This window comes from Trichinella spiralis, assembly GCF_000181795.1.
Source record: "Trichinella spiralis strain ISS 195 chromosome Unknown Scfld6, whole genome shotgun sequence".
Taxonomy (NCBI): domain Eukaryota; kingdom Metazoa; phylum Nematoda; class Enoplea; order Trichinellida; family Trichinellidae; genus Trichinella; species Trichinella spiralis.
Genome location: NW_003526945.1, coordinates 4099727 through 4125947, shown reverse-complemented (window position 1 = coordinate 4125947; position 26221 = coordinate 4099727). Strand labels below are relative to the sequence as shown.

The following is a 26221-nucleotide window of genomic DNA, read 5'->3' as shown; positions in this document are numbered from 1 at the left end:
AGGGAATATAAGTTCTTTCTTATTCCTTTACGGTGTCGCGCGGACGAACCATACTTTCAATGTAATTCTGCATCAGTGCCAGCATGTTTGCGTAGTTGTTGACATTGATCATCACTTGACGAAAAGCTTCGGTTTGGTTATCATAACTGAGACCATCGTTTGCAAATTCAAATTGTTCGCCTTCATCATCATCGCCAACTGCTTCAGCATCTTCCAAACAGGGATCTGCAACAATCCTCTGCTCTTCTTCCCGCGCATTCGGCTTATTCTTTTCTAAAGTTGTATTTTCAAAGCAGTTATTGTCTATTAATAATTTCATACTTTTGTCCTGTTTGGAAATTGATGAATTATTCTTCTTCATTTCAATTTTTTCAACATTCTTCTGAACAGTCGATTCATTTTCCGCTTTTTCTACAGCAAGTAAAATAAATTCAAATAAATAATTTCTGAAAAATCGTACCGTTGTTGCTATTGGAGATTTGAATATTGCCAGATGGGTTTTTCCCACCGCGGAACATCGTTTGCAAAATGTTCAGCATAGCTGAACGGTCGTATTGTATAGACTTTCCGGCTGTTGGAATCTTCCGAGGCTTTATGCTTTTTTTTAAATAAAACAATCGATTCACATCAATATTATGAGGCTTCAAATTATATGGCGCGACAATTTCTTCATAACTTTTCCGACTTAAATCATTCTTGCAAATCCGTTTCTCCGACACCTCAACTGAATTTTCAAACACTGTCGACCAATTCTTCTCTGAACTCTCGTAACTGGAAGCTGTCGACTGCGTCTTTCTAGAGTCTTCACTTCTATTAATTAATAAAGTTGAGTAATTGCCTTTCAACAACGTAAAATGCACGCCATCTTTTCTGGTTAACGTTTTTACATGCTCCTTGTCGCTGTGATTCATTATCAAAAATATGACTGCGCAGTATTCAGCTAAAAATAAGTTTCAGCTTTCAAAATGTTTCGGTCATTTATGAGAGTACAAAATTTCATCCTTACATTGGTTACTTATATTTTGCAACAGATTATGATATTCAGCGCACTTTTTCGGAATGTGAAATAAGATAACCAGGTTGAACGAACCAACACTTAACTGATTCTCTGCCTAAAAGAAGTCCATTTAAATAGATTCCTCGAATACTATAATGCGGAACACTTAAAAAGAAACATAAAATACTACACAAAACAGTCTTGAGCGAAACATTCAGAATAATGAGCATTAATTTATCATTTAAAATAAGGAAAGAACAACATGCAGTGTACGGATATACCGCAGTAAGATTCCGTAACCATAATGTTGCGTTTCTGATGGAGCTTGAAAACCAGTAAATAATGTATTTTAATTTGTCGATAAAAATTAAAGCTTATTCACATGTCAACCCCAATTCAATGATTAAACACACAAATTCTAAAACAACTCTTTCTGAACATTACATTATTTTTTTAAAAAGTTTTTTAACGTATTAAAATAGTAAAACATCATACCAAACCGGTTATAATCAAAACTCGCGAAGAATCTTTAATAACACTATGTCCAGTTCCTTTACAGACGTCTTTCTCACCAATTTTTTGTGCTGACCAATACCAACATTTTAATCTTGCTTCCAGAGTATCTATTTCACTACAGACAAAAAGCATAAAACGTTCAAAGCAAATGCAATTTGGCCTCACTTTTGACACGCTTTGTCAACAAATACCAAACACCGAGTAAATATGATGCGATGCAACAAGAAGTTTACTGCGTCTATTTTGCAATTCAGAACGTTATCATTTTCCACTTTTGGATGAAATAAGCACATCTTCAAATCTAAATTTAGAAAATGATTTCAATTTTAAAATTGTGCAAACTTCGCCTATAAAAGGAATGATTCTTTGTTAAAATAACTGCATCTCACTAGCTAAAACTACTTCAACTCCTCATCGAATTCAATCTCCTAAAGTATTCCATAATATTTTAAATAAAATAGCAAAATTCTAATACTGCATCCTAACTATAATATAATATAATATAATATAATAATCTATAAATATATCATAACAATGTATTCTAACGATGATTTACTGTCTTTTTCCAAGTATTTATAACATTTTCCGATCTCTATAACCAATGAACTATTCAAACGTTCGACTTCCTTGATCGCAGAAGCTTCTTCCTCAGACTTCGTAAATATGACTACACGAGTTTCCATTGAAAAGTTTTCTAAACTGTAACTAAAATAAAATACATATTTGTAAATGAGAGCAAATGAAAATTTTACTAATGTGTTCATTCAAAATGAAAAATATCAATAATTTTACCGTATAATCACATTGTACTTCCACATCAATTTACTGTATTGTTTCCAAAAAACAACTATTCCATAAAATCAAAAATTGAAGCTCATATCTATTATATTTTTGTAATTTATCATCTCCATTATTATATAAGTCATTAGTATAACTTAATATGCTTCAACAACTCCCATATGTAAACAATAATGCATTATTAAGAATTATAAGAGACTGTTCGTATTTATTAACAAAAAAGTTTGATACAACCTAATGTTAAATTAATACGTTTATGGTCATAAATTATGTAAAAATTTCAAATTATTCGAACTGTACACAGCATTTAAAATACGAATTCCTAAAAAATATTGAACCCTAGGAAGGCTAACAAATTACATGTAAACGAATTTTGCTTACATCATTTCATCTGCATTTATCAATGCCGGTAATACATCGAATGATTCTAGAACTACGAGGCTAATGGATTTCATCAAGTTTTCATTGCTGCGCATTTCCATTAACATATCTAAAGCTAGCCGTAAGTTATGAAATCGTTCGTTGTTGAATTATAAATACACTTTAAATTTTCAAGTCAAATAAAAAAATACATATTACCATTGCAACAGATCAACATTCGACATGGTAAAATGCATAGTTTATCACAGTACGAACTACAGGAATTTACGCACTGTTTCATATCATATCCCAAAGAATTAGCAACAAAATTGCGCTGTTTAACAATGAGGTCCAACATAGATTTGCTGTGAGTTAATACCAAAGCTGTCTTCTTCTTGTTTTCGCATTCTTTCAAAAATTTCATAGCCATTCTAACTACGATCACCACTTTATCAATCTCGTTTCTGTTAAAATGAAAAATGATATCTAAAAATAAATGATTTTTAAAGCAATAGGAACCATCCGCATTATTCACCTTCAGTTTCACTTTGTGTAATCATCAGATATAAGTTGCGATTCAGTAAAATGCTTTTTATACATACCTTGAGCCATAGTCTTCTGCTCAACATCGAACAACTGATATTCATGTAATGCTAGTTCGTCATTGCTATAATTAAAGTACAGCTTTACTTCTGACTAAAATGGCACGTTTCAATTCCTTACCATTCGGAATTTATTGCATTTTTATTTTCACTTCTACGTTCTACTACAGACACTAAAGTACTGTCTACCAAATTCAAAGGCATCTGATTTCCAAAATATACTGAAATAAGCAAGCAAATCACCAAACCCAAATTTCAGTGAATAATGATGGTCGTGCATAAAATATCACATAGCATTAATCATCATATAATGATCAGAAAGAACAAAAGTTGCTTTTAACATCAAGAGGTTTGTGCTTATTGTAAAAATAGAAACAAATATAATATGTGAGATATAACTGCATTTAAAATACATCAAAGCTTATAAACAGATTAGAATTGTCTCAAATGATAAATTAATATTGTTAAAACAACTTTCGTTCGAGCCTGATAATCTGAATCCGCTACCATAATCCGAAGTTAGTTGGTCGTGACGTCAGAGTCACGTTTTACGCACGAGTGAGAGTGAGCAATGGGGTCGTGTGTTTTGGTGGCGTGTGATTGATTGATTGATTGCTTTGACGGTTTCGAGTTCTATTGTGTCTGACTGTCTGTGCTTTTCATTGTGCAGTGGTCATCCCTGAATAAATCTCAGTTTCCGTGTGTTTTGTTGTTCTCGAATTACAGCTAACTCTTCTAAACCTGAGAAGGCCCAGCGACTCACTTAGTCATGCCCAATTGTTTCGCGCAGAGTTGGATTGATTGATTGAGAATCATCAACCCGATTATTCCCAACAAATATATTTTGCAAGGCATACGGTAAAAAACGAGATTACAAGAGTTGAATCACATTTTAAGTGAGTGATGAGTTTGATAATGATCATATAGTGATGACAACTGCGTCATTTCACCTGCATTGCATATAAAATGATCAACTCGTTCAAAGTTGAGCATTTTGTTAAGCCAGCGTTGCGCACTGTCCAGAATGGTGCTGTCGTATTAGTGAATGTAGGTGTGTTATCAAATAAACTATTTTGCACATTTCCAGCTTTAAAGTTGTCATGCAGTCAGCCTAGGGCGCAACGTTTACAGTGTGTACGTTAGATTCAATGAACATTAGTCACTAAAAATTGGAATGGAAAGGTTGCATACCACAGTATTAAATAAAGACTGCGACAGGAAAAATAAGAATTTCACTAAGGGAAAAAATGAGTCGCCTCTTGCAGTCACAACTGAAGCTTTAGATGTCAACCAAATCTTTTGTTTGATCAGGGCTCTTTCAGAATGTTGTTTATAATCAAAAACTTTGTGAGAAAAGTATTAATTTATATATAATAAAAATATCAACACACAGTTCAGTAATCTGTGAAAAATATTTTCTGACGAGAAGAGTTTTCGGCTTGAGCTTGCATACCTAAAACACTACAGTATTCTAATATTAAACAAAACTAATGATAGGGAATACAACAGAAAAATTGTATTATTAGCAGTGCAAAACATTTAACTATTAAAATTGTTTCAAATCAAAAAAGTTGCTAAATTCAAATTGTGCACAAGCACGTGAATTCATAATTTAATGTCCGCATCTGAATATTACTTCTTGCAATAGAATGAAATTTAAATCAATTACACAACAATAAATAACAAAAACACTTTCTATATTTGAATAACAAATCTTTTATTGTCTTTTTTACGTTAAAATTTAATCCATATAAACAAGTTGAGATATATAAAAGATTTTATATACAGTGAGGACAATTATGAGAGCTTCTTCAATAACATTATCTTCTCATGAACGCCGAGCAGCATTAACAAGTGTACGGATCTCCATTCTTCGCGCCGAATGATCTTTGGAATGATTTCCAACAACTTTCGTTTTCCCCTCGTCGATTCTGAGGTGTCTCTGCAACACCAAAGGTGCATTCTCAAAAAGCAATTCACCATAATGCTCGTCTACCAAAGGATCAGTTTCTGTAAAATCTGGAATATGCGGGTCAAACAAAGTAATTTTCTTATATATTCGAACCTAAATATATTCAAAAATAATTCCTGTATGTCAGTTTGATAAAAAAGCGTCCACAAACCATATGTTTCGAAACGCCCTTGAATTTGAAAGTTATAACTGCTTTGAATTCTCCCCAGCCAACTTCCGAAACAGAATAAGGCGGATGTCTGCATACTTAAAAAAGATATAGATGATGGAAGCAGTAGCAGTTTAATGCATTCTCTTACCTCTTACTGGTTGATTGTAACTTTCGTGTAATGTAAAAATTACTTTATCAATGTAGTTTTCCAAATTTTCTTCAAAATACGGCTTCACATAAAGGATCCACGAATACAGTTGATCGTCTTCTGCCGACTTCTTGGGCAACGTCCATGATTTTGTACCATAAACAATTGCCTTGACAAACGAATTATTACGTGGTCTTGAAGGATTATGTTTTATTTCTTCCACGACTTCAGCAACAGGGTCCGCTTTCGGTTCTACTGTTTCTGACGACATCAAATTAACTTCTGTAAGCAAATTATTAGAGTACCGTATACCTTAAACTACCGTACCTTATTATTAGCTTGAAAATCACGTACTATGGTATTCATTAAATATAAGTGTGATTCAGCTTAAAAACAGTTTTTTGTGCACATTTATTAAATAAATTGTTTTCAGCTTAAAAAATTTAAAAATATTTTCGTTATTTTTACCTTTAATGATTATTAGCATTTAAATGAAGTTTAGCTATTGTTGTAAATTGTTTGAATACAACTTTTCAAATTCATTGTTGTCAGTTTCGTTTTTGCTGTAAAATTGTTTATAGTGGACTAACAATCCACATTTCTTATTTTATTGCATTTTAAAAATTATGTAACGACTGTAGCGAATAACTAAGAATGGGGAAGTTCTTGCTAGGCGTATGTACTGCATAGATCGTACCATAACAAAAAACGTGCAGGTCGGTTCGCAGTTATTTTTAATCTTAAAGAATAATTAACAATCGGCTACAATTTTTCATGTGTATGTATGTGCAAAATACTTTTCATCTGAAAGATATATTTATTTATTTACTTTTGTAAACTTATTTGCTTACTTAAATACAATGTATAACGTGACGGCTAAAGAAAAATGCGTTCTATAGAACGTTTAAACAGAATCTAAAACAATCTATCTAAAATCTGACTATCTTAAATGAAAGAAATATAAAACTATTGTGGTATAAAACGCTTTTCATTGCTCCAGATTCCGATCTATTTCTGTATCGCAGCACATTCTGAACGATCCAATAAATTCTTCAAGTCTTCATCTGAAATAAGAACTTCTGCCCCTTTGCTGTACCAAACGGATCCAAGCTGATTGTCAGACAAAATTTCAAGCAGTTCAGCTTCGGTTAACTTCTCGGACGCACTTTTATTAAATTTAAACTTTCCTTAAACATTATAAAATCAATTCACAACGTACGTATATTGTCACATTTACAGCACAATACCTGAGGCGATCACTAACTTTTCCAGCTTCCGCTTACTTTGCGCCCTATCAACCATTATTTCGTCAATCGTACCCTTAGCCACAAGACGATAAATTAATACAGGCTTAGTTTGACCGATTCTGTGACAACGGTCGCTGGCTTGCAAATCACATTGCGGATTCTATTTTCAAAAGTATAATAGACAAACAAATGATTTCTTTTAAACGTCTACACGTTGTATTTTTGTCTTACCCAATCGCTGTCAAATAAAATAACAGTATCTGCTGCCATTAAATTCAGACCAAGATTACCTGCCCGAGTGCTAATCAAAAATACTGACGCCTCACCTTTCGTGAATCGGTCCACCTAATAAAATAAAATATGTACCATAGTGAAGTAAAATAGTGAAATAAAATTTAGAAATTTTACTGTGCACCTACCTCATCCTGGCGTTCCCCGAAAGACATTTTTCCATAAAGTGAACAGAATTTATAGTTTCTGTACTCACAATAAAAACTTAATATGTGAATCATCTCAACAAACTGCGTAAAAATCAGAACCTAAAATAGTTTTCTTTACTTAGAAAGGCAAAAAAACAGAAAAACATAAAAAATATCAGTTTTACTTTGTGGTCACCTTCTTTGAACAAACCCTCTAAAAGTCGATCAAGAACAATCATTTTTCCTGAAGAAGAAATAACTTCTTGCTTGTTCGCTTCGTTGATCTGATCATCAATGACTTTATCACTCAACAAATACGGGTGATTTGTCACTTTACGTAAGCACATCATTGCATGCTGTTTTTTTGATATATAGGACATCAAAAGCTGTTTGTCCATTTCATCATTATCATCAGCAATTTTCCTTAAACAAAACCACACGTTTTAAATAATTTCACTCTTCTTTTCATATTTAAATATTATATATATATATATAACACTTTGAACTTCACATTCTTACATCCTCTTTCTCGTTTTTCTCTGCTTTTTACTAATTTCACTGGTCTCAGGTTTATTCTAAACAGAATAGAACAATGTTTATTTAAAAAGATAAAACAAACTATCATAAATATTTACCAAACTTTTCTTCTTATTAGCCTTATTAGCCCGGTCAACAAATACATCCAATGCCAACTGATACATTTTAGCTTGTCTTTCACACAAAGGGGCAAAAACTGTATGCTCTTTTTTCATTGGTAAATTACTTATGACATCTGCTTTTAATCTTCTCAAAATAAAAGGTGCCAACAACTGTAACAATTGATAAAAATAATATACAGAACAAACAAAATATAGAAAAATATACATTGTGCAATTTTTCCAATATTTCCTTCTTGCTCGCTTCAACTGTGTCGACATTTGCTGAAGTCAACCCTTCAAAGTTGAAATATTCTTCAAACCAGCTTAATTCACCAAATAATTCTGGCATGATAAAATTTAGTAGGGACCACAATTCTGCCACATTGTTTTGCAACGGTGTACCAGATAAAAGCAACCGACCATCACTTGAAATTTTACGTAGAATTCTATAAAATATGAAATTCATTTGCAATCATGAATCGAAATGAACATCGAAACTTGAACATGAAAACTTATATTTAATTCAATTATGCTTTAGAATATATTTCACTTTTTTTAGTTGAAAATTCAACTTACAAGCTTAAAGCGCTGTTGCTGTTTTTAATTCGATGACCTTCGTCAATAATCATATATCGCCAAAAGGTTTTCATAAAAATCCTCTTATCACGAATGAGTATCTGAAAAAAAGAAATGGACGTTGATAAAAGGCAACGATCGTGTAATTATTCAAATAGATCTAATTATTCACCTCATATGTTGTCAGTACAACCGGAGAAACCGTAAACTTGCGAACACTGCATGCAGAGGTAAATTTGTCCTGTAACTTTTTCCTTTCAAACCTTTTCCCATAATAGAGAAGAACCGGAATCTGTAAAATTCTTTCGATATTAATAGCAAAATAAAACACCTATTACAAAAAACCTCAGGAGCGAATTTCTTAAATTCAGTCGTCCAATTTCGTATGGTAGACAACGGAGCAATTACCAAAAAAGGACCCTTCACACCAACTGAAATCATGTGACATAAAAAAGCAATACACTGCACCGTCTTTCCCAACCCCATTTCGTCAGCCAGTATACTATTCACTTGATTTAAGTCTTGTATCTTAATTTGAAACGAGAATTAGAGTCATAAAATCACTATTTGAAATTATTGAATAATGCGCTTTGCCTTTAACCACATCACGCCTTCTTCTTGGTAACCATGCAAAGTTCCTTTGAATAGTGCATTTTCAGGGGAAGCATTTTCAATATCTGCGATTCTGTCAGTCAAAACTGTAGTACTTGTCTTTGCCTAAAAATTTACAAATATCATCGGTACAAAAATACAACTTATGCTTAATCTCACCATTTTCGGTTTAAGGCATTTGGTAGCACTTTCGTCACTAACCTACGAATGGAGTAAGATGTGAAAAAATAAGGTGCATGAAATACAAATGTAAAAATGTATGTAAAATTATTTATTAATTGATTCAAACATGCATGTATAAAAGAATGTAGTACAAAATAATTTAAACAGCTTTTCAAAATTTTTTAAATAAATGTCTAATACTACATATACTGATTATATGTCAAAAGTAGTCAGAGCAATGTACGCTTACATTATCTCAAAAATCACACTTACCCTCTTATAACAGTGCTTTTGCTTTTCAACTATAAAATTCTTATAAACCTCTACTTTCGTCATCAAAGCGCTCAGCTTCTCCATGGCAGTTTTCTGATTTTCCAATAAAAAGGTGTGACTGAACGGTGCTTCTTGAATATCCATACTCTCCTCTGGTGATTTGTTTTCTTCAGTAATTTTAGAGTTCAAAATCAAATTTCCATCCATTTTTCTCTAAATATAGTTCCAAGCAAAAATTTTTCCTCGTAAACGGACACTCTGAATGACGGAAACCAGAATACAAGAAAACCACTGTAACTGATGATACGCAAGAACAATAAGCTATTTGTAAAAACAATAGTCATCAAAAAGATCACCTAAGATAATTCGTATTTTGAATTTTATCATGATAAAAATGTCATAAAGAATCAACTAATTATTTTTTAATTGCATATGTGCTAAAAAAGCAAATAATTAGAAAGGCTGGATATTGAAAAGAATTTTATTAATAATGCGTATTGTTTTTGTTAAAAAATATTTTAAGAATATGTAATTTTTTTTTCTACACAGATTTTCAACGTTTGAAAGCTAAAGTAATTTGCAGTTAACAAAATTCCACCTTAGCCATTAGCAAGCTTTAACATTAATTACTGTACTATGACTTTAAATGAATGTTTTGAAGAGACATTGACAGAATATATTAATTTAAAATATTTATTAATTGCCATATTAGTTAAAGTATTATAAATTTACAATATTTAAAATATTTACTGAATTGAAGCGGACATAATTTTTTCAAATATATATGATACTTGATCTTTTAATGTAATAGAAAAATGAAATATAATATTATAAATTTATTTAAAATATATTGTAAATTATTATAGAACCAAATTTATATATTATATTAATTAATTTTGTTTTAAAATTCGTGCTGTCAAGTGATATTTCAATATGCTGAAAGCATATAATTTATATTTCCGCCACTTTTACTTCCCAGAAGTCATGTATATCACTTTAATAAATATGGACTGTATATTTGTAACATTCCTGATTTTATTTGAATAGCTCTGAAAAAGTGACAAAGCCGAACGTTTACGGTCTGATGTTAAAATTCGACATTTATCTGGAATAAACTTAAACGTTTTCAGTAAGATTTCCTTATTTTGTTGTTGAATACCGACTATACAGCAATCACCGCCGTTGACGGTGTCCAGCGATTGGATGTAAGATTTTAAAATGTTAAAATGTAAAAAAATATTGAAATTCATGTGAAAAATTTATAACTTAACATAAAATAAAAAACTCAGAATCTGAGTGCGAAAATGTTAATACAGTGTTCTGGATTAATCAAATCAGATTTTGTTGACCTAATTTTTCATAATTACTATACTGTGAAAAAAGCATTTGTTATCGAAAAAAAGAACGCTACATTGAGTAAAACATTTGGATGATTATATTTTTACAAAATTTTACTGCCACATATTTTTAAGTTAATAATTCACATTATTGCTATGTTCTTGGTAACACTGTATTTTAAACTTGCTTTTCATTTGTTATCTTGATGTTTACGTTTTTCATTTAGAGTTAACAAATTGTAAATTCAATATTTTGTTGTTATAATTTGTTTTTAATGTTGTTTGATGCTTCTATTTAAAAAAAACAGTATTTTAGAAACTACACTGTGTATTTTTAACATCACAGTCATAGGATGGTTCGTCAGGTAAAGAAGAACTTTCGCGGAAACGCGAAAGCAAACACGAAACATATGGCATGTGGTGGTCCGGTGGAATTGATTCAGAATTTTATGCTTGACACCAAATATCGACCAAAAATAGCAGTCGCATTGTTTGTGTTTGAATTTGTACTATGCTTGTGGATTGTAACAACTGTACCTTGTAAAAATTAGTATACAAGTTGTTCATATTGCAATTTATCTTCGCTATTTTAGATACAGAAATAGACTGGCTTGCATACATGCAGCAAGTGGAAGGCTTCATAAATGGAACTTTTGATTACACTCTTTTAAAGGGCGACACTGGTCCTTTAGTGTAGTTCATTTCAAAATTTGCTCCCATATTTATGTGCTCACATCTGTATGCTTTTATTTAGATATCCGGCTGGACACGTTTACATTTACACAATTCTGTATTATTTGACAAATCATGGCAGAAATATTTTTGTTGCGCAGTTATTCTTTACCATTCTCTATTTATGCAACTTGATTATTGTATTCTTTATCAATATTCGAAGTGGGCAGGTAAACTTGAAAGAAGCTTATCAATTCATGTGTATTGCAAATTTTAAAGAATTTTATTTCAGATTCCTTCAATTTTTCTTATATTTATGAGTTGTACATCTTATCGTATTCATTCCATCTTCTTGCTACGACTTTTTAATGACCCAATCGCCATGTTTCTTTTTTACATTGCACTGTTATGTTGGATTTATCGACAATGGACTGCAGGGATCGTGCTCTATAGGTTGGTTTTCTTTTTAATATTTTATTTGTATTAATAAATGAAATTTTTAGCTTGGCCTTATCTGTGAAAATGAATATTTTATTATTTTCACCTGCTGTTGCAGTAATTTGTTTATACAAAAGAGGTCTTCAGGACAGTTGTCGGTTGTTTGCACTGGCATTTTTAATTCAGGTAATTTCCAAAAGCACTATGCATACTTGCATGATTTTTTATTTAATTTTTGCATTTAGCAATAATTTTTTTTAATTGTAATTAAGGATTTTGAGGATTATTATTAATACTTATCAGCTGGTATTTTTTTCGAGTTCATTGAATTATATTAATTCAGTTTAACATTTTAATTGTATATATAAGATTCTCTAATTCTAGTGGAATGCTTTGCTTTCCTTTTTCAAGTAAGCTTTTTACAGTAAGGTATGTTATTATTCATTTATTGGAAATTTGTTTCAGGTGACGCTTGCCATTCCATTTTTGCACACAAATCCACTGGGATATTTGCGAAGTGCGTTCAACTTTGGTCGGGTATTTGATCATCGTTGGACCGTGAATTGGCGTTTTGTTCCAGAAGAAGTTTTCACGCACAAATGCTTTCACTGCATTTTACTGCTATTTCACATCATATTAGTATTTTACTTTCTTTATATCAAATTTTTTCGGTACGTCCTATCAATTGTGTGCACAAAAAGTTCACGTGTTTTTGTACATAGATGTGTTTGTTAAGAATGTATTATTTGAAAATTTGCTACAGGTTTGATTTTTCACAATTTTTTCTAGTTCTCGATTTACTAGTATACGGAACGCAGTGATGGTAGCTGTTGACAATGGAACAGTGCATTTAAAAAATCAGGGTGACTGGAGCGTACATTTTTGAAATATATTAATAAGTTTGATTCTGGTCTTTTTTTCATTTTAGAAATTGTACTTCTTCTCGCTGGTATTAATTTAATTGGTATATCGTTTAGTCGATCGTTGCATTATCAGTTTTACGTATGGTATTATCATCTTTTGCCTTTTCTTTCCTGGCAGACTCCCTATTCAACTACTTCAAAGTGAATATTTTTTTCTGTTTTACATTGAAATGTAAAATAGTAAAATTTATTTTCAGATTAACTTTGCTTGGAATTATTGAAATGTGCTGGAATGTTTATCCGTCGACTTTGTGGAGCAGTCTTTTGTTGCACTTTTGTCACGCCATTCTTCTAGTTGGTCTGTTTCTGCAGCCAGATTTGAATTCAAAAAAGAAATCCACTTAAAATCTGACCATGTTATTAATTTTATTGCAACTTTTTAAAAATCTGCTGTAATACTGTTGAAAAGGAAAATCAGTCCAAGCTGAATAGTCTAGCATTGGGTAACATAGCGTAAATAAAAAGAATTATTCATTATTGGAATTCATTTGAAAAGTAATCGTTTTATAATGAAAATGTTCGTTTTAAAAAGACGTTTATTCAATTGGTTTTTTACATTTTGGGGCAATTATGTTTTAACGTTTCTTATTTTCTAAAATTATTTCCATTGTCAAATTATCAAAATATTTGAATTTTGAGCAACAATGAGGCAATAATTTCTGAACATTAAACAAGTATTGTTTATTTGAAACTTTCAGAAAATTGTCCGTGTGTTTCTCAATTAAAAAGTTTACTTATAAAATTTTATTAAATATTCAAATAATAGTCCAGCTGAATTTCGTCTCGACAAAAAAGCAATAATTGATATATGCGTAAAGCAGCATGCATATCACGAAAAGTACACTTTTCAGAAACGTCATATTTTGTTTACGTACTTGAAGGATGATCATTAACAATTAACTGTAGTGATGAAAATACTGTTAATCATATTTTTTCCGCAAAAATAATTTTACATCTTAATAAATAAGCATCTACTAATCATAATTACACTAAATTTAAGATAACACAAAAATTTTTAAGAAATTGTTAAATAAAAAGCTTAGCTATTTATTTTGAATATTATCCCTTAACTTTATAAGAATTAATTTAAAAAATATTGTTATGGAAAATGATATGCATTTATTCAATTTAATTTATACAAATCTTGATAATATTTATACTGTAGTAGTGTAGTTATTGTCCGCAGGAAGAAATGTCAAAATTTTTCTGAATTTAAGTGTTAATTTTTACATTTTCATTCATACACGCAGGTAAATTTGTTTTATGATTAAATTTTTAAACTGCTGTGTGTTAGAAGAATTTGTCTTACATCTGTTAAGCAAATATTTCACTTTTATAAATGCATACATTTTCATTCATGTGTATTTCAGTTCTGAATCCGCATTGGTACTGGTGTTAATACAAATTTTTTGTCTTATTTTTATGTTTGTTGCCATGTCACAATCACATGAAATTTTGAGGGGATGACGCTTTTTGTAATGAATTTCAATAAATGGATAGATCGTTTTCTTTATTGTTATAAACAGAGAAAGTTGTATGCTTATTTATTATATATTTTTGAAATTTTCTCTGTTTTATATGTGAAAATTATAAACTTTTTTATTTTATGTTGGGGTACGATTTTTAACATTATTGCTGTTTTCAACTGTTCAGTATTCTTTTCTTGCAGTTGAATGGCATCATTGATGTAGCTTTCCAATAGCCGAAAACATGATGGCATCCAGTAAATGCATGCAGCTGCTTGAGAATTGCAGATGCTTGCTTTATCAATGTATCCGATGGAACAGAAAATATAGAAAAGTATTTCTGACTATTTTGTTACTTAACTTTGATTAAAATTGCTTTATTTTAGTTTAATACTGTGACGGTGTTGAACAAACATGGTATTGAAAGCCGTTTAAGTAAGCCATCTGGTCGGCGAATTGTAATGCGAAAAATTTTGATGGAACAAAAGTTTATTGCTTGGGGCCATGATAATTTCTCTGACAACTCAAAGAGGCGCTTAAACTTTCCACTTTGAACGTGATGCAAATCGAAGAAAACTGTGATTTAGATTATTAAAATTTATCAACATTAATGGACGAGCAGCAAAGTGGAGAATTCGTAAATAACAGTGTTAAATTGCATGATTTCCATGAAAAGCATTTCTTGCTGCTAGATATTTTAAATTAGGAATGTTTATATTTCAAATACAGTAAAATTCCGTTTCTACAAACTCGGAGGGGATTCGTGATTTTTTTGTTGTAACGAATATTTGGTTGTATTGAGATTTACTCTAAATCTGTGCAATTTATTAAGAAATTGCTAGGGAATCCAAAAATTTTCGTTGTATCAAATATTTCGTTATATCGGTATTCATTATAACGCAATTTTGCTGTATATTACATAAAATATTTCAGCTTTTAATGCAGTTTAAGCCATTGCTTGAAACTTTAACAGAAATGAATTTAAAATATGCGTAACTTTAAAATGCATTACAATGAAAGTACGTCACATCAACCGCTGTTATTATTGCTGTTGCTTTTGCTGTTTGTTCAGTTGCGTTCTCAGTTTTCTTTGGTCGCGAGGTAATTGAGCAGTATGCACGAGTGCGTTTCTTTCTGCACAATAACACTGAACAGATTGGAAACCTTCATGACTGATTTCAAAGGTTTTGCGGATGAATACCGAGAAAAGAAACAAGAGTTGGATGCATTTCATGCCACGTACAATGGTGATGAGTGATGCTCAAATGTTGAATTGAAGAACCCAGTGGAGTCATCCGTAAAACAAGCTGCCTTCTATGTTAAGATGTTTGGCTTGAGATTGTCTGAAGGGATTGCTCAAACAGATTTATTCTTCAATACTTTTCGTGCTTACATTGATCAAGCTCTACACCCATACGCAATGCATACTATTGCAGAAGCGAAAAAATTACTTGAAAATTTTCGAAATGAATTCTGAAACTTGACATTATTACGTTATTTGTTTATTTTTTATGTTGTACAACATGTACTTCCGATTATTCTTTTATCGGAAATGTTGATGTTTACTTTGAATGACTATATTGATCATTGAATTTTGAAATGTTTGATGTTTGAAACAAAATTTGAATTAATAAATAATGAATAAAATTATTCAAATAATTTTTTTCTATCAATTTTTTTATGCTGTCAATTCAATTATATGCTGTCAATTTTTTTCTATTCTATGCAAAAATTAGCTTCCTAAATTACTGTACTAGATACTGTAACGTACAGATCTTGCACCTGATTACCTTTATATACTGTCGAAATTATTGTGTAATCACATCTAACTCTGGGGTGTTTGTCTATTAAAGTTTGATTTCTCATTACAGTTGATTACATATTCGACTATCATGAATAAGTAGTTTATTCCGAACAAATTCGCTATCGATCCCACAACTCCGAATGATGAACGAGAATGGAAATTCTGGCTGATGCAATTCAAAGATTTTGTTCAACTGAATGCTAATCCTGGGATGGACAGGTTGATGATCTCAATTTTCGATCTAACCGCATCCACTTTCGAATATGTGTTAGACTGAAAAAGTTACGACGAAGCAGTATCGAAAGTGAACGAAGTTTGTCTTGAACCGAAGAATGTAATTTTCGCAAGGTATGAATTCATCTCGACGAAGCACCGAAATAATGAACTGCTTGAAGAGTTCTGCATGCTCTCGATCGACTGAATAAGAAGTGCGAGTTCAAGAGTCTCTGCGGAACAGTACCGAGAAGAAATGGTCCGCAACGGCTTTATGAACAGTATGAGATCCAGTAAAATTTGCACTTGACTTCTGGAACACTGTGGGCTAACTTTGCAAGAGGCCACAGATAAGGCATTGACTCTAAATTCCGCCAAAGAAAATGCAAAAGCCTACACTACGTCCAAACCGATTAACTATGTGAGCAGTAGAAACTTTGGCACGGAAAAATCAAGTCATGAGAAACTCTTTCGTCTGAAAGGACTGTTATGTCTGCTACAGTTAAACAAAAGTGCTATTTTTGCAGAAGACCGCGGCTTCTGTGTACTGCGGCCAGAAGAGCTACATGTAACAACTGTGGAAATGTAAGCCACTGTGCGAAAGTATACAGAAGCGCTTGTAGAAAAACTGCTTCTGCTTCGACAGACCTCATTAATTTGTTCTTTCTGTCAGACAGCAGTTACTGAATTGAAGAAAGCTATAGAAGAAGCTAAGATTAACTGGGCAAATGTCACAGCTCTGATAGATACTGTCAGCTACTAAGTTTCGTCGACGAACGATTATGCGAAACTGTGAAATTAAGAATATTACCGACTGGTGGAAAGATACTTATGACTTCTTTTCGGTCAAAGCTTACAGGCTATGCAATGGATGGCATGGAATTGCGTGGTTTTCACTATGCCAACTCCAGACTACATGTTCTGTCGAACTTGTTCACCGAAGTTATCATCGGTCAAGATATCTTAGGCCGATCACTCCACAGCTATAACATCATATACTGTGCCAGCGAATTAAATACAGTGGCGGATGATCTCTTTGGAATCTGCGGTAGCTTGCAAGAAGACAAAGTTGCATTGCAAATTCTTCATAACATCCTGTGTTTTCAATGAGTAACTGGTATGATTCACTCAATATGTAAGAAATAAAACCTGTCCGCTTACAACTGATGAAATTCGAAAGTATATCAGTACATCCGTATTTCTGTTCGTACGAAACGTACGTACATGAAAGCAACTCCGGAAATTTGATCAAGGCAACTGCCCCCATTTGAACGATTAAGCATCGATTTCAAAGACCACTGCCATCCGTATGAAGAAATCGATGCATATTAGCAGCTGTAGAGGAATATTCCAGATTTCTGCGAATATGCCAATGACAACAGAACTTGTGCAAAACTGTCATGAAATGCCTGACCCAGCATTTTTACTTCCGCTCATTTGAACGGGTAAACATCGACTTCAAAGACCACTGCCATCCGTGTCAAGTAATCTATTCATATTAGCAGTTGAAGATGAATATTCCAGATTCCCGTGAGCAGTCCACTGACTACAGAGCTGAAAACCCGTCATCATGTGCCTGGCCCAACATTTTTACTTATTTGGTATGGCAGCGTATGTTTGCACGGATTGTGGTGCCACATATATGTCATATGATTGAAAACACATTTGCACTCGCTCGGCATGGCTACCAATCATACGACAGCTTACAATTTGCGAGGAAATGGTCGAACACAAAACTACAACGGTGTCATATGGAAGGCAGTTGCCATGGCGTTTGAGGTCTCAGCAATTACGTGTTGAATTACTGGAGGAAATGATTGTACCGGCATTGCACGTTTATTGCTGCGACAGCAATCAACACTACACCCTACGAGTGCCTCTTTGTCTATCAAGGAAGAACGCCGACAGGTAAATCCTTCTCTTCTGACTGATAGCACCTTGAATGGGACTAATGTCCTGGAAACCCAACGATGTCGTTAATGACCTAATCCATTGAGAGCGCCGAATAAATGGATTAGCAATGTTGGAAATTCTTTGGTCGCTTACGGACTCCTGCGAATCAGTACCTGCGTTCCTTGTTACGGTAGTGGCCTACGGTAGATGACGTAATGATTATATATATAGCGTGTATTGCGTGCGTCTGTGTATCATCTTGTTATTCGAAATCGTGGTAGTTTGGTTTTGGCGTTATTTCGGTAATCTGACCTTCGTAAAATTCTCTGGTATTGTTGACACTGTTATTTGTTGTAGAATCTTCGATGATGTATACCCGTTACTGCTTTGTTCTCTCGTCACGTTCGGAACGAACGGGGACAATCAGCGGTTGGACAGTCAAATAACGTTGACCTTTCGCGTGAATAATAATACACTCCACTAACGCTCAGGCGATCGAGTTTTGTCGTTAACAAGCAGATTTAGACAGAAACATGATCTTGTGTACCGCAGTGTTTGTGGTGAAGTGAATATGTACGCGGTTGACGCATGGAAGGACCGATTGAAAGTTCTGCTTAACGATTACCGCCCTGATGACGTTTTTAATGCCGACGAGATGGGTCTATTTTACTGTATATTGCCGAACAAAACTCTCATTTTGAAAAGTGAAAATTGCAGTGGCGTTAAAGTAGACAAAGAAAGACTCACTGTCCTGCTGTGCTGCAATGAATTTGGGCCGGAGATGCTAGGCCGCTGGTTATACATAGGCGGAGTAAAAAAATTAGCGTGCTTTAAAAATGTCCGGACCTCTCCGTGTGCATATCATGCAAACTGTAAGTCATGAATGACAATGGGTATTTTTGGATACTTTTTGCGAATGTTGGATGCCAAAATGAAAGAGTTGATGAAGAGAAAAATTTTGCTTTTCATGGACCAGTACCCTGCTCATCTCTCTGATACGTCATATCTGAATGAGTGTGAAGATACTCTTTTTTCTAACAAAATTCACGAGTCACCTTCAGCCGCTTGATCAAGGCATCATTCGATGTGTAAAGCAGTGTTATAGAAAAAGAGTTGTGTATGACAGGTTAGCTTCACTAGAAACGCCAAAGAAAATTTCAGTACTGAATGCGATGAATTTCTTAAATCCTGCTTGGAATTCAACCAAGTCGACACAATGATTTACTGCTTCAACAAATCCGGCTTTCGCCGCATGCTTTGCGCTTGTTTTGTCGTAGCGAACACGGATGAAAGTGTGATAAATTCACTGGTACGACAGCAGATTGCAGTGATACCTGAAACCCCACTTATGTCCTAGAGGTGGAGGCGAAGAAAAGACACCGTTGTGAAGCATTTCCAAATGTTGATTCGCTGCATTCTTCTCCACGACATTCCGCAATAAATACGCAGAATACGAATATACTTACAAGATGACGTTTAATACTAAACTTATGGAAAATGTGCTGGTTGCTGTAGCATATATGCATTTTACACCTGATTTCCTCTGTGTACTGGCGATATTATTGTATAATCATATCTAAATGTTGTCTGCGTTCTGTCGAATAAAGCTTTTAACTTCGAGAGTTCTCACTACAATTACTTTCTAATATTTATAATTTTTAAAATTTGTAATTATGAGATTACTTTTTAGTTAATTAATTTTAAACAATTCATTTCAATTTTAAGCATTAGTTCATTACTTGACATTGCGTTTATTTGGACGGTCGATTTATAAGAACTGTGTTAATGTGTTTGGATTGCAATTGTGTAAAGGGATTGTTCAAACATTTATATTTCAGTGGTTTTTGTGCTTATATTGCTCAGTGTCTACACCCGTATGCAATGCTTACAATCGCAGAAGCGACAAAATTACTTGAAGATTTTCGAAATGAATTCTTAAATTTGGCGTTATTACAACGCTATTTGTTTCTACTTTGTAATGTATTTCTGATTTATCTCGTACGTCAAATTTTGATGTACTTTTTCAGATTATTGTAATTCGAACTGATAAAAAATGAATTAAACTGTTTTTGAAATTCATCGTTGTCAAATTGTGCAGAAATGTTTTTGGTATATTGTAGTATATCTTTTAGAATTGTTTGTAATGTTAACTAATTTAAGTGATTAACTTTTCAATATTTTATTTCAAAATGAAATGTGTTGCATTCAAAATAGCAATATTCATATTGCAGTTGTTTATTATTAATTTTGTTTGAAATTTTATAAGTTTCGGTAAAAATACTTTTGTAGAGTAATTTATATTTCGTTCCTATATTTTAAAGTTTTTCAGGTCTGGTTCGACATCAAAGTAGCTTCGAAATTTGAAACTTTTCCACTGACGCTTTACGTTTGCCCTATTGTTCCTTGCAAATCACAAAAGCATATGGTAAAAATGTTTTCATTTCTTTAATTGTATTATTTTCAGATTTCATTAGCATATTCAGATTATCAGAAAGTGATCTCGTGGAAGGGGTAATGAATAATGTTATACACTTTTGATTGATTAAAGGTCTTTTGTAATGTGGGAAACTGATCATTGGTTACTGTAAGTGTATAGCTGGTTTTGTCGCCTGTTTTCCAAATTTATGAAAATTGGGCTCACTTTTCCAACTAAGCATAAAACATTTCTCTTATTTACCAGCTCCCATTTGCTAATTTTCGAATAGTAATTCTCATAATTATCATGTAATTGATAACCATTATAACATGTCGCATAATTTTTATTTTCCGTTTTACACAATTTTACATCAAATTAAAATAAAAAATAAAATAATCATAATAATAATGGATGTTGAATGATGAAATGATTTTTCTGTTTTTCTGAATTATGTCCGACAAATTAGACTATAGATATTGCTTTGACAAATCACAAGTTTTGAAATAAAACTGCCTAGGTGAGACAGACAATCTTTGCAGAATAACGAGATGTTTGTGAAATTTATCCAATCGACTTTATCTCTGTTGAAGAAGAATAATTTTTTCAGTTGTTTCCATAAGTTGCTTAGTTGATTCTTGATTATTAGACTAAGAAAATGTTTGGAAAAGGTTTAGTTTGCTGGTTTGTTTTTGAAAATGTTTTCTCTCTGTTTAAGGAAGTGTACTGTATTTTACAGTACAGTTGACTGATGATGAATTCTTCGTCTGATGATGATTCTTCTGATTCTGACTTTGCCGACCAGCCCGATTGTTACAAGCGTTTATGTCACATAGGCGAAGGGACGTACGGAGTTGTCTATAAAGGAATTAACGTAAAGTCGAAAAGGGTTGTAGCTATGAAAAAGATTAAATTTGAGGAGTAAGGCATTTTATTGATTTTTTATGACGCATTTTCAAATTTTTTCTTTTTCATCAATGTTCAGCACAACAGAAGGGATCCCACCCAGTTGTTTACGTGAAATGAGTATTTTAAAAATGCTGAAACATAAAAACATTATCAAGTAAGTTATAAAAATGCAATAAAAGATAATACATTTTGATAATTGTGTTTAGATTGTTAAACCTGTGCGTAGAGAGAGATCGAATATATTTAATTTTGGAATATATGCAATGCGATTTAAAGCAAGTTATGAACGATTATTATCCACGTCTTCCTTCGAAAATTACAAAAGTATTAATTGGAAAATGTTATCAAATTCTGTGAATTGAAATGAACATTTTAATTTTAGAGCCTCATGTGGCAGTTGCTACAAGCGTTGTCGTATTGTCATTTGAAAAGAATCATGCACAGAGATTTGAAACCGCAGAATCTATTAGTCAACGAATTCGGAATACTTAAAGTGGCTGATTTCGGTTTAGCGCGTTCATTTTCTTTGCCATGTCGTACATACAGTCATGATGTATGATAATCTGATTTTCTTTGCCATAAGAATAATTTGCATCAAAGAAACAATTATTATTTGAATTATTGCATTAAATATTTACAGGTTGTAACTTTATGGTATCGTCCCCCAGAACTTTTGTTGGGATGTGAATTTTACGGCGCGTCAATTGATCTGTGGAGTGCGGGATGCATTTTTGCGGAAATGGTCTTTCTGATATTTCATTTTATTCAATTTTTGTTTATTGAATTGAAAAAGAATTTGTTTTAGATTTGCAATGAACCGTTGTTTTGTGGAGATTCAGAAATTGGTCAGTTATTCAAAATATTTCAAATTTTGGGTACTCCAAATGCAGTTGTTTGGCCAGAATTTCCCAATCTGCCTGATTCAAGCAGTGAGTTTCCATTTTGGACATCAGTGAAGGATTTGAAATCGGTTGTGCGTGGAATTTCGAACAGTGAAAAAGAGCTTCTTCAAGTAAGAGAAATTATCACAACTAAAGGTAATTTTTCCATTGATCACTGAAAAATACTTTCATTTAGAAAATGCTAATTTATAATCCAGATGAACGTATTTCGGCAAACGCAGCGATGAAACACGGTTATTTTTTGAATGTTTCAATAGAAAATCTAGAGAAATTAAAACGAACTGATAAATAAGTAATTTGATATTATATATATATAATATCAAATTATTCTTATATTATTGTTCGAGGAAATTATTTTTTTTTCAATTAGTTTGAATTTTTTTGTGTTCCTTTTTCAGTTTTTCTAATTTGTATTATCGTTATTTTTATGTAATTTTTGTTAATCGTTATGTTATTAAACTGAATTTATTATGCCCAACAATCTATACTGTTGGATGAAGAATTTTTGAAATATTATGGACCGTAGTTATGAAGTCAGTTTGAATGCTACGAATTATACATTAGGGAAATTTATGAATATAAAATATTGTTGATTTTAGTGAATGTCATCGCTGCATATTAGTATTTTACTGAGACTGATGCAGAGTTATTGAAGCTGAAAGCTTGCTGAACTGAAACAAGAGAATGCGGTAGTGGTAGACGTTTTCACTGGAGATGGAAAAGTGTTACACAACAGGTAGCATTCGAAATATTTAATTTTGCATATGAATTGTAATTAATAAAGTAACTGAATTGAATAGTAATTTCTTGTGAACATGATCTACAATCCAAGAAAGCATAATATGTGTTGTTTTATTTGGCGTCAGTATTCTGAAGAATTAACTGAAAGTAAAAAGTTTCTTACTCTAATACATGAATATATTGAATATTATAGAGATAAAAGTATTTTTCAAAAATTAATTGCATTTATTAATTCTGTATTTGCCAATAAAAAAGTGAAATTCAAATCTATCCTTTAACAGTTGTTCATAATTTGAGAGATAAAACTAATTATCTATAGTTTACGTGCATTTATGGTTTAATAAAAATATGAAATTGTTATCATATGTTTAAAGCAAATATTGAACTTGTGCTTTTTAAAGTTTAAAATTTTCCAACGCTAAATTGTTGTTGACCATCTTTTTCTTTTAGCAATTTAGTTGGTTTCGTTGTTGTCATTGTGAATACAGCGACAAATAAGACTGGATTAAAAATTTTCGAGATATTTCATTTGTTTGATATTTTTTGTGGTCGAATAATGATGGATTCAAGAATGAATATTTCATTAACGGTGCAGATGTTGAAGCATCGATTGGAGAATAGATTGAGAGAAGCTTTGACTGAAAAGTACAATTGTGGAAAAGATGTAGCATCTGCTAGCGTAAGTTATTGTTATTATTATTATTATTTTCTGAAAATGGAATGATATAAAACATTCAAGTGGTGACACTGTTATAATTTATTTTCCACTTTTCATCTGAATACATATTTATTTAAATGATTGCATGCATAACTTTGCCTTCTTAACAACGTAATGTAATTAATTTAACACTTAGCAATTGTGTTATTTGTATTGAGTTTGCATGGCTGTTTTACTGTTGTATAATTTAAGTATTTTTTAAAATAAATTGATAATAATGCGATATTTTTTTGAAGAAACTAATTGAGCTGTTATAATATGTTTTTGTTTGTAATTAATTATTTTTAAATAAAAATTTTTAGTGGAAGCAGCAGGTTGATGAAGCTGCAGTTTGTGGTGTTAAAGTAGTTGGTTCTGAAGAGGAAAAGGAATTAAAATTTTATAATGATTTATTTAAACGTTTCCATTGTCTTTATAATGATTATGATACAATTTGCAATTATTGTGATGACAGCAGTGATGGTTTTGTTTGGGATTATTGTTTGCGATCAATTATGAACGATATTGGTAGAATGGGAGAAATTTTGATGGAAAGAGCAGATTTGATATCATTGGCAATGAACGGTAATGTTAGTTTAAAGTGGAATACAGAAACGCCCAAAATGTCTTGTTTGCGAATTTTGGAGGAAAAATGGTCCCTATTGTTTTGGTTGACAAGCAATTCAGATATTGTTGAATTGAGATTTGGTGTTTCACGTCATAAATTACGAAAAACAATATTTTCAATTAACATCGCCGAATTATTCAACAGCATGCTAATATGTTTATCAAAGCGGTTGGATGAAAAGTTTTTCAGTGCGATAATCTGCCAAAATCTTTCTTCTAATTTCAGCACATATTTTCTGAAGTTTGTTAATGAATATTATCAACCGGCAATTATAAATAAATCAAAGAATATTTTACAAAATTTTATCGAAACATGGACCGCACGTTGTGAAAAGTTTGTAAGCATTAAATTAAATTTGGATGACAAGTTTTATGCAAAGCTTTTGAAATGTGATGTTCGTTGTCTGCTTCGTGTAGTTGTCATGGAATTGTTGAATCCTGTATTATCGATGCTTCAAGTATCAATGTCGGAAATTCATCATGATGATTACTTGAGAAATTTGCTGCGAAATGGTTTGCCTAAAGCTTGCTTGGAAATGTATGAAATATTTGAAAAGAATATGACAAGAATTTATTTGAAGCATATGAAAGATGTATCGTTTTATGTGGCTTATTCTATTCTTACTTGTAAAAGTGAATTTCATCAATACGTGCTTATTGAAAATGATTTTGAAAATCTGCTCAATGTAAAATCGAATGCCAGTAGTCGTGATCAATATATGAAACATTACAACAATTTGAATGATAAAATGCCGCTTTATACAATGAAGCATATTTACGTTAGGTATTGGATTATTTGTTAATTTTTCAATTTGCGTTAATTTAATTAATTTAGCAATGGCATATATATGCTGATGTTGCTCATTCGCGACATTGTTGTAAATACTCCAGCAGTAAATGTTGGAAGAGATGAAATGGCCATCTGCACTGCTGAAATTGTGGAAAAAATTATTTCGTTTTACAAATGTTTGAAATATTTCAGTGCTGATGGTCGTGAGAATTTTTTCAATCATGATCCAAGTATATGGAATTTTGTTTATTATGTTCAAATTAATATTGATTGATTGAACTTATTTCTTGATAATTGCTTGAATAATATTTTATTTTTTAGCGGTGAGTTACGTTGACACATTATACGCGACACATTGCTTATTGGTGAACAGTATGCAATTGCTGAGCGAAGGATGCAACGTGAAGTTTCCATTTTTGGAACTTTTGCATGATTTACTTAAAGAACCCTCTTTATTTTTTCATGCTTATATCCACCGTTGCACTACATTTGTAAACTTCTATTTTTAATCATTGCCAGGTGAACTTGATGATTTGATGAATAATAATTTTACTTGATATTAAAGTATGACAGAATTTGACGGTTTGTTGAACAATGGACGCATTAAAGGGTATCGCCCAAGCTTGAATTTGTTGTACTCTTAATATGAACAAAGGCATAGAAACTGGCTTCATAAATTGCCAAACTATATATGTGCAGCTTTAATTGGTCATCCGAGCAGAATATCTATGGAATTTTTCTGTAAACTATATTGAAAATACGCATTCTTAACAGCGTTATGCAAGCAACTTCAAATTTACGATACCTCCAATTAGCCCCCTATGTAGAACTTTACTTGATTGTGCGACTGATCGGATTGAATACGTTCTAGGATGTGTTTTTATATTCTACGTATTTCGCTGATAACGTCATATATGCATCTTAT

General features: G+C 32.1%; 7 protein-coding genes across 7 annotated transcripts; 3 read left to right on the top strand and 4 right to left on the bottom strand.

The window, feature by feature from the left end:
- Positions 1–19: 19 nt before the first annotated feature.
- Positions 20–4128, bottom strand: Tsp_08716 (hypothetical protein). Its single transcript, XM_003373941.1, has 9 exons — positions 4037–4128; positions 3274–3338; positions 2965–3157; positions 2070–2218; positions 1679–1814; positions 1493–1628; positions 1007–1112; positions 461–940; positions 20–411 (listed from the first exon to the last, which is right to left on the bottom strand). Exons 1-9 carry the CDS (start codon positions 4126–4128, stop codon positions 20–22), a joined length of 1749 nt encoding a protein of 582 aa, XP_003373989.1.
- A 539-nt stretch (positions 4129–4667) lies between these two features.
- On the bottom strand, positions 4668–5815 carry Tsp_08715 (putative YEATS domain-containing protein 4). Its single transcript, XM_003373940.1, has 4 exons — positions 5545–5815; positions 5397–5491; positions 5110–5338; positions 4668–4744 (listed from the first exon to the last, which is right to left on the bottom strand). The coding sequence occupies exons 1-4, from the start codon at positions 5813–5815 to the stop codon at positions 4668–4670; spliced, it is 672 nt and encodes a 223-aa protein (XP_003373988.1).
- A 737-nt stretch (positions 5816–6552) lies between these two features.
- On the bottom strand, positions 6553–8910 carry Tsp_08714 (domain protein, SNF2 family). The gene is made up of 11 exons (XM_003373939.1): positions 8770–8910; positions 8597–8716; positions 8425–8525; positions 8075–8294; positions 7846–8019; positions 7730–7785; positions 7396–7633; positions 7211–7330; positions 7023–7136; positions 6809–6951; positions 6553–6709 (listed from the first exon to the last, which is right to left on the bottom strand). The coding sequence occupies exons 1-11, from the start codon at positions 8908–8910 to the stop codon at positions 6553–6555; spliced, it is 1584 nt and encodes a 527-aa protein (XP_003373987.1).
- An 87-nt stretch (positions 8911–8997) lies between these two features.
- On the bottom strand, positions 8998–9678 carry Tsp_08713 (conserved hypothetical protein). The gene is made up of 2 exons (XM_003373938.1): positions 9472–9678; positions 8998–9141 (listed from the first exon to the last, which is right to left on the bottom strand). The coding sequence occupies exons 1-2, from the start codon at positions 9676–9678 to the stop codon at positions 8998–9000; spliced, it is 351 nt and encodes a 116-aa protein (XP_003373986.1).
- A 1483-nt stretch (positions 9679–11161) lies between these two features.
- Tsp_08712 (lethal(2)neighbour of tid protein) lies at positions 11162–13062 on the top strand. Its single transcript, XM_003373937.1, has 9 exons — positions 11162–11348; positions 11402–11501; positions 11563–11710; positions 11773–11864; positions 11984–12104; positions 12384–12503; positions 12847–12867; positions 12896–12925; positions 13039–13062. The coding sequence occupies exons 1-9, from the start codon at positions 11162–11164 to the stop codon at positions 13060–13062; spliced, it is 843 nt and encodes a 280-aa protein (XP_003373985.1).
- Positions 13063–15421: 2359 nt separating this feature from the next.
- On the top strand, positions 15422–18102 carry Tsp_08711 (conserved hypothetical protein). The gene is made up of 4 exons (XM_003373936.1): positions 15422–15554; positions 16852–16909; positions 17062–17372; positions 17849–18102. The coding sequence occupies exons 1-4, from the start codon at positions 15422–15424 to the stop codon at positions 18100–18102; spliced, it is 756 nt and encodes a 251-aa protein (XP_003373984.1).
- Positions 18103–20661: 2559 nt separating this feature from the next.
- Tsp_08710 (cell division protein kinase 3) lies at positions 20662–22599 on the top strand. Its single transcript, XM_003373935.1, has 7 exons — positions 20662–20728; positions 21349–21551; positions 21616–21693; positions 21746–21863; positions 21922–22092; positions 22180–22281; positions 22345–22599. The coding sequence occupies exons 2-7, from the start codon at positions 21382–21384 to the stop codon at positions 22597–22599; spliced, it is 894 nt and encodes a 297-aa protein (XP_003373983.1). The 5' UTR covers positions 20662–20728; positions 21349–21381.
- Positions 22600–26221: the final 3622 nt, after the last annotated feature.